Source organism: Leucopleurus acutus (assembly GCF_964270905.1).
Source record: "Leucopleurus acutus genome assembly, chromosome: 11".
Taxonomy (NCBI): domain Eukaryota; kingdom Metazoa; phylum Chordata; class Mammalia; order Artiodactyla; family Delphinidae; genus Leucopleurus; species Leucopleurus acutus.
In genome coordinates, this window is record NC_139152.1 from 1,777,717 (window position 1) to 1,786,106 (window position 8,390).

The 8,390-nt window shown below is 63.0% G+C and overlaps 1 protein-coding gene across 1 annotated transcript; it reads left to right on the forward strand.

The window, feature by feature from the left end:
- Window positions 1–491: 491 nt before the first annotated feature.
- TMEM121B (transmembrane protein 121B) lies at window positions 492–2,036 on the forward strand (the record flags this gene model as incomplete). Its single annotated transcript, XM_082849934.1, has 1 exon — window positions 492–2,036. One exon carries the CDS (start codon window positions 492–494, stop codon window positions 2,034–2,036), a length of 1,545 nt encoding a protein of 514 aa, XP_082706060.1.
- Window positions 2,037–8,390: the final 6,354 nt, after the last annotated feature.

Below are 8,390 nucleotides of genomic sequence, written 5' to 3' on the forward strand. Positions count from 1 at the left end.
CCTTCGGTTTTCAAGGGCCTTAGGGAGATGCAGGACGGCCCAGCGGAAAGGGCACCGGACGAAGTAGAGGCCAAAGCTGCCCTGGTGCCTGCAGGGTCCCAGCTCAAAGGCATGGTCTACACTGAGACCAAGGCCACCTGGTCCCTAACGCCCCATGGGTTCAGCTGGTGGGACCTCGCCGACCACCTCCCATCCGGCCGCCGGGATCCCATCGCTTCCCTCGGATTCCGACGCTGCGTCCTCCCCGCCCCAACTCCGCGCCCCGGCACCCCTCCCCTTCCTCCTGCCGACACGGCGGCCGGGCTTTCCCGCCTCCCGGCCCCGAATCCAATCCCGGTTTCCCCGCCCCGCCCCCAGCTCTCGGCTGGGCCGCCCCGCGCGCCGTCACCGCCGCCGTCACCGCGCGTCGGCAGCAGCCCGCGCGCGCCCGGCCACGGGGCTCGGCTCCGGTGCGCGGCTCCGGCCGGGTAGGCGGGAGGGAGCCGAGGACAATGCGCCCCGCACCCGGCGCCCCCCGCGCGGCCCCGCCCCCCGCCCGGCTGCAGCCCCGGTTCCCGCGCGGCCGGAGCGGCTCGGGCAGCAGCAGCGGCGGCAGCGGCGGCGACACCGGCAGCAGTAGCAGCAGCAGCAGCGCGGGCGCCGAGCGGGAGGACGACGACGAGAGCGCCAGCATCAGCAGGCCGCTGGTGCCCGCCGGGCCCCCGGGGAGCGCCGCCGCCTCCTGCGCCTCCACGCCCACCTCCCCGCGTAGCATGACCGCCGCCGACCTGGGCGCGGGCGCCGTCGCCGGGGCCGTCGGGGGCACGGGCGGCGCCAGCCCCGGCCCCTCCTGCCGTTTGTGTTGCTGCTGCTGCGGTCGCCGGGCTCGGCCGGGCCGCGGCGGTGGGCGCCGCGGCTGCGCCCCCGGCCCAGGCTGTCGCTGGGGCTACCAGGCGCTGTCCGTGGCGCTGCTGCTGGCGCAGGGCGGCCTGCTGGACGTGTACCTCATCGCTGTCACCGACCTGTACTGGTGCTCCTGGGTCGCCACCGACCTGGTGGTCGCGGCGGGCTGGGCCATCTTCTTCGCCAAGAACAGCCGGGGCCGTCGGGGCGCCGCGCACACCCACCACCCGCACCACCCGCACGCCGCGCCCCTGCACCTGCCCGCCGCCCCCGCCGCCGCTGCCGGGGCTGCGGGAGCCAAGGCGCGCGGCGGCCGCGGGGGCGCGGGCGGCCTGGGGCCGGCGGGGGCGGCCGGCGCGGCCGGCGAGTTCGCCTTCGCCTACTTGGCCTGGCTCATCTACTCCATCGCCTTCACGCCCAAGGTGGTGCTCATCCTGGGCACGTCCATCCTGGACCTCATCGAGCTGCGCGCGCCCTTCGGCACCACGGGCTTCCGCCTCACCCTGGCGCTGTCGGCGCCGCTGCTCTACTGCCTGGTGCGGGCCATCGGCGAGGCGGGCGCCACCCCCGGCTCCGCGGGCCCCCTGCTCCTGCAGCCCCAGCGGCACCGCGCCGCCGGCTGCTTCCTGGGCACGTGCCTGGACCTGCTGGACAGCTCCGCCCTGGTGGAGCTGATGCTGGACGGCCGCGCGCCGCTGCCCGCGCACCTGCGCTACCTGCTTCTCGCCGCCTACTTCCTCGCGCTCGCCTCGCCGGTGCTCTGGCTCCACGAGCTCCACGCCGCTGCCGCCTCGCCCCGGGGCCGGGCCTCGCGGCCGGGAGGCTGCAGCCGCCTGCTGCGTCTGCTGGGCGGCTGCCTCGTGGACGTACCCTTGCTGGCGCTGCGCTGCCTGCTGGCCGTGAGCTACCAGCAACCGCTCTCCGTCTTCATGCTCAAGAACCTCTTCTTCCTCGGCTGCCGCGGCCTGGAGGCCCTGGAGGGCTGCTGGGACAGGGAGACCCCGGCGTCCCCGAGTCGGGCTCGGGCAGGCTACGGCGCTCCGCCCTCCGCCCCGTTGGTGCCGGGAGCCCCCCAGCTGGGCCACTGCATCTCGGAGGACGAGGGGGGCGCCCACGGCTACGTCAACACCCTGGCTGTGGCGTCCCAAAACTGAGGGGTCTGGGGGCTTGCTCTGGAGTTGGGAGACCCCGCTCCCTGTCCTGCGACCTTCCCTCACCCAGACTGGATCAGCCTCTGTTTGGGGGAGGTAACTGTAAACAGGGCTGAGAGCCAGCGCGCCCCTCTGAACCGCTTGGGTCAAGACTGCTTGGAAGGAGCCAGACGCTGAAGAGAGGGAGGAGGGTCGCCGGCTCTCTTCTCCTCTCAACGCCCTTCCCCAGTCCTTCTCTCCAGGGGCGGGGCACCTCTGCTTCTTGCTTCCCCCACCTCCTCTGATTCCTCTCCCTTGCAGGGCAGAATGGAGGAAAGGGGGGCCCAGGGCCTTCGGCCACCCCCCTTGCTTGGACGTGCCAGCTTCTTTTAGGCTGTGGTTAGTGGTCCTTGACCCACACCTTGAAATGACCCAGAATCCCATGCTCCCCTGATGTGTCCATTGCATTTCTTCCAGATGGTAGATGCAAAGTCTGTGTGTGTGTGTGTGTGTGTGTGTGTGTGTGTGTGTGTGCGCGTGCACGTGCGTGCGCATTCACGCGTGTGTTGTTTCCTTGTGTCCAACCTGTGCCCCTCACAATCAGTAGGAGATCTGGGGAGGCCCGGTCCTCCCCACCACACACTCCTCATTCCTACCTGAATCTGTGGCCATGAACTCCCAGACAGAGTTGGGCTCCTGGGGGCTGGCCAGTGGCCCTCCTCCGAGGGAGAAGCTCACCCAGGATCTTCCTCGATGCCACTCCTTTCCTCTCAGCTGGGGGGAGGGGAGGGTCCATACTCTAAGGACCAAACTACACCTTTTCTTGGGTGTTACTACCTCTGTGCTTTCCACTTGTGTCGCATCACACACTGATGCTGCTTGCAAAAACTAAGGACAAATACTCAGATGTTGCATTCAACGTGGCCACTGGATCCAGCTGGGGTTCGGTGCCAGTGTTATTACAGGGTCTGCGGAGGGTCAGCCATTGGCCGCCCTCCCTCTCTCCCTCCAAATGTGCCCATAGCTCCTATCCGTCCTGCAGCTGGTCGCTGGCTGGGTCATCTTGGCTCAGAACAGCTTTGGTGGGGTTTCTGGATAGAAAACCATGTGAGCTGGGCCTCCCATGGGCCCACAGGAGTAGGAAATCCACCTCCCTACCTGTCCTTCCTTTAGGAAGCATGGTATACATGAGAAAGGGCGGTGGTGACCGTTGTCCTCTGCTCTGGTCACGGGAGCCTCTAGGGAAAAGCAGGCTGCGTGGAGTAGGGTGGCTAAGCCCCCCCCGGCCCAGCCTCCCTCCCTAGCGACAGGTCACGTCCAGGGGCTGCCCACGTACAGTCTCGATGTAGGACCTCTCTCGGCATCTTTGAGGCAGGATGAGTGTCTTGGGGGGAGGTCAGAGTGCAGGAAGAGTTGAGAGCCAGGCCAGGGGTACCTACTCCCCTCCACCCTGCGGGAGGAGGGGGCTGGGGGAGGTTGTAGGAATCTGTTTCCCTCCCTCCCTGTGCCTGGGGAGCTCTGTGTGGTGTCATAAACTCTGGCCAGAGGGTCAGAGGTCATGGGTTGTGGCTTTGACTCTGTCACCCACTAGCTTCAGTGACACGTGACTTCCGCTTTCTGGGCCTCCGTTTGGCACTTGGGGCTCCTCTCTCTCAATTTCTTGGGGGCTGTTGACAGAAGACAGACACACAGACGGGGCTGATGGCCTGAGCCTCCCTGCTCTCATGGGTGAGGGGGCGGGAGGGAGGAACATGTTTGCACTCGATGTCCCTGCTCCCAGCCCCTTGCCCACCAGGTCCAGGATCAGCTGGCTGGATTTTGCAACTAATTGTTCTTCTCCTGCCTTCTCTCCTCCCCAGGACCCCCCTTCTTGCCCTTTGAATTCCATGTGGTCAAAGTTCTGGGGCCCAGATTCTGGGGGGCCCAGGAACTGCTCCCTCTGTTCCCACACCCTCTCTCCAGCTTTGCTGTTTCTCTGCTACCTAATCTCAGCGACTGAGAAGGACTTTGTGTCCGAGCCATGGCCCCAGGCCGGCCCCCTGCCCCACCCCCTTCTCCAGTTTGGACGGCCGTCTCCCTGCTGAGTGACCGCTGCTGCGACACCTCCAGGGCGTCGGGTATCCTGGTGGGAGGCTGCGGTGGGTGCCGGTGGGCTGCGCTTCCCAGCACCCGGCTGGTCTGTCAGAGGCCAGGCCAGTTCCGGCCCGGCTGCCAGGCGCACTCACCGCTGGACAGGCGTCCTCCTCCCGACACTTGCTGCCAGCACTTGTGCTCAGGGCGTCAGCCCCTTCCTTCTGGTGTGTTTTTCTTGAGTCCTTTTACTTACTTCCCTTGCCTCATTCACAAAAAGAAATGCCCCGAAAGTTTCACTTTTCTTGTTTTCTAGGAACACCTGTAGCGCGGGGTCCAACCAGAGATGCTGTGGTGCGTCTCGCGTCCCCGGGCCCGCGCCCGCGCCCACCGTGCCGGTCACGGAGAAGAAGCTGGGCACGGGTCCCGGGCTGCCCGCCTCTAACGTTGGGCAGGTCAGGCCGTCCTCCCCTGAGCCTCGGACTCCTTATCTTTTTGGAAAGGGCTTGGGCCAGACCTTCTCTAAGGACGGCTCCGAGTCCATGAGTTTTCGTGGAAGCGAGCGAGCTGGCAGTCAGAGCCTGGAGGACGGAAGTGGTACCTCGCTGGCATTTATCACGTTCTTTTCTCCTTCTCTTTTTAAAAATAAAACCAGCTTCTGTTCTGAAAATAAAAAACTTGAGACTTGTGACAAGCTTCCTGTGTAGTTTCTTTTCAGATCTTTCCTGTCCTGGTTTCCTTACTAAACTCTTAAATGTCACCGTGGCATCTGTCATCATCTTGCGGGTCTGTGTTAACGTTATGGGTGCACCTTGGCTCCTTCCTTCCAGGCGGTCGGCGGGCTCTTGACCCGGCCGGCCTGGTGTGGCCCAGCCAGGCTTCCTCAGCACAGCCGAGTCCCCTGGGCTCTCAGCCCGAGGGTGATTCCCCAGCTCCTGGGCTCTCACTCCTTTCTGAGAATAACTCGTTAGTGGGGGAAGGGCTGAGAAATGACTTTAAATGCTCTGCCCTTCTCTCCCCAGCCAGGAGCAGAAATGCTTATCACAAAGGAGAACAGGCCATGCTTGTTTTGTTTTCAACACAACGGGGTCTGGGGTGTCTAAGAGGACATGGGGTCTGCATAAAAATAAGACTACAGTCGGACTTCCCTGGTGGCGCAGTGGTTAAGAATCCGCCTGCCAGTGCAGAGGACATGGGTTCGAGCCCTGGTCCGGGAAGATCCCGCATGCCATGAGGCAACTGAGCTTGTGTGCCACAACTACTGAGCCTGCGCTCTAGAGCCCGTGCTCCGCAACAAGAGAAGCCCCCGCTCGCCGCAACAACGAAGGCCCAACGCAGCCAAAAATAAATTAAAAAAAAAAGACTACGGTCGTTGTTCTTTAGCACAGTCAAACGGTGAGGCCAAGGGCCCGCCTCACTTGCCCGGCCTGCCCCCCGCAGCTGGGCGCTAGCACCACCTGGCCTCCAGGGCCTTCCCTCACTTATAAGACAGCAGCGGCGTCCCCTCCCTCACAGGCTGCGGTAATGGGGCGATATGTGCAAAAACGGTCCTTTCCGTCAAGACATTCACAATCATGACGGGGACAAAACTTACACATACAATAGTTTCAGAACAGCAAAGACCGTGTCTTCATTTCTCCCTAAATGCGGATGGACGGTAAGGTGACCACCTTGACTACGTTTCTCGTGGCTGAGCTGCCCCTCACCTGCTCAAGAGGGGAGGTCGTGTCGGGTGAGTCTGGCCCTGCAGCCGGCCTGGGGTCGGGGGACTTGGGGGCCTGCGCTCCGCTGGCCGGCCCCTCCGGGTCCTCGCAGCCCCTCTGGGGGGGCCTCCCCTCCACCCCCATTCCCAGAGGACAGAGCCACTTGCTGGAGGCTGCACTGCGGTCAGGAAGGGAATCCGGGTCTGAACCGCGTCCGTCGGCCACAGGCAGCCTTCGGATGTGGCCTCCCTTCCGTTGTGCGGCTCTGGCTAAAAAGCAGGGGCTGGATCCACACCCTTTGAGTCCCGCAGGCCCCCAGTCAGGCCGCAGGCAGACGCTGTTCTCAGGAAGGGAAGGAGCCAGGACACTGCGTCACACTTAGGCGTGAACGACCGAAGGTGACGCCCCCCAGGAAAGGGTGCCTGGGTGTGGGGGCATTGGACTAGGCTTCTCCCTTCCTTCCCCGTTCCTCTGACACTTGGGCCCTCACCGGGCAGGTCTTCGCAGGAGGCCCCTCCGTTGTTTACCTGGGAGGGGAGACTGCCCCCCGCGGAGGGCAAAGGCTGTAGGATGGAAACCGCCATCGTCCTGTGAGCACCATACTCCCCCTTCTCTCCGATTCAAAGGTAAGCAGGCAATCAGTAAAACCCATCACACCTGGCGTTCAGAGGCCCGGCTCAACCTGCCGAGTGGATGTTTAAGGGATGAACAAAACCCCCTCCGAAACCCGAGGACCCTCCTGAGCAGAAAAGAGAAGCTGGTTCAGAACCAACGAATCCCGCAAGGTCCATAGCCCCACGCAATCACTCCTCGTCTTCCTACAGGAAAAGCCGTGGACATCCACGGGGGTCACATGGCCGGGGGTCCTCCTGCCTCCTCGAGTCCCTTCTGTCACTCTGTCCAAGAGAGGAGTCCAGGGGTAGTGGTCACAGACCGCAGGACGTGGGCTCTCGGAGGACCTCTCTGGGTGAGGCAGGATTCTATTAGCCAAGGTTCAGAGCAGCACGAGAAGAGAGGCCTGGCCTTATTCACACTTGATGCTCTTGGTGTTGCCAAATGGCTGACACCACATTCAGGCTGACGGAATCTCCAGCACTTGCAGCCAGCAGAGACCAGTGTGAGACTGGGGGCTCTGGGGGAGGGGGAGGGAGAGTGGGCAGAACAAGGTTGAGCACCTGGGGAACTTCAGAACTCCGTTCACACCCGCCACGTCCACACAGGCACACCACGGAAGGGAAATTAGTGCTTGCCTAGCGATGGGAGGTTGGGGGTTGGGGTGATGATTAGGGGCTGGGTTTCTCTGGGGGCATAAGAAAAACGTTCCAAAACTGATTATGCGGAAGGTTGCTGAACTCTGAGCCCCTAAAGCCTTGAACTGTACAGGGTCCACCGTGAGTTGTATGAGCTGTGAATCCTATCTCAGTAAAGCTGTTAGGAAAAAAGGCAGGAGTCCTGCTGACAAAGGGAACATAGTGGACAATGCCAACTGGGGACATCTGGCCTCAAAGGCCAGCGAAACAAGAATCTGAGGTCTGTGGGGAAGGCGATCCACATGGAGAGCGTGCTCCCGGGACCAGGACCACGTGGGCTGGCCATCCTGCCACACGGCAGAGCCCCGGCTCCGGCTGTGGAATCCACACTCTGTATGTTGAACACACGCTGACTGGAAGCAGGGGGAATGTCTCAGAAAGCCTGTGGGAGTCTGGACCCAATGACACCCACCTGCATCATCAGAGGGATGGTGCCTCAGAGGCTGGTGGATGGGAAGGTTCAGATCCTCTGTCCCCGTCCTTGTCTGCTCGGGCTGCTGTAACGGACACTGTAGACTGGGCAGCTCATCAACGACAGAAACGCCCCTCACGGTGCTGGAGACTGGAAGTCCAAGGTCAAGGTGCCGGCAGATTCCTGCTTCACAGACGGCCATCTCGCTGTGTCCTTGCACGGCAGAAGGTCGAGGGGGCCCTGTGGGGTCTCCCAGAAGGGCACTCGTCCCATCCACGAGGCCCCACCCACGCCCTCACCTCCTCCCAGAGGTCCTCCCCAACACCATCACACAGGGGATTAGGTGTCAACCTCAGGATCTGGGGGGACACCGACGCCAGTCTATAGCACTCCCGCACCTGGTCCTCTGCTACCAGCGGGCTGGCTGTGAGCTAAGCACTGTCCGGGGCCTGGGCCTCGAAGGCCTGCTGCTACCAGCCACAACCTCACCACGAGAAAGGCCTCTGCCACGAGGAACTTCTTGACCTATAGCAACGTGTGACTCGACCGCCAGGAATTCTGAGTTAACAAATTTATTCATTCCTTCATTGATAAGCTCTTTCACACACGCGCGTGCGCACACCCTGGTATCTGATTTCCCTCCGAACTTCAGAATCCTCTCCTCCGTGCGGGAGCCTGGAGCTCCAGTTCAGGACTCAGGTACAGGCAAAGAGAACCCTGAATCCCAGGGTGGGGACCCCTGCGTGCACAGGGCTGGGGGCTCCCTGTGCTTCCCGAGCTCGGGCGCTGCAGCCCAGGGGCCCAGCCTGCGGCCCTGAAAGAACCCTCGGCCGTAGGTCTCCCACTGACTGAGGCCACGCTGAGCTCACGCCATGCTGATGCC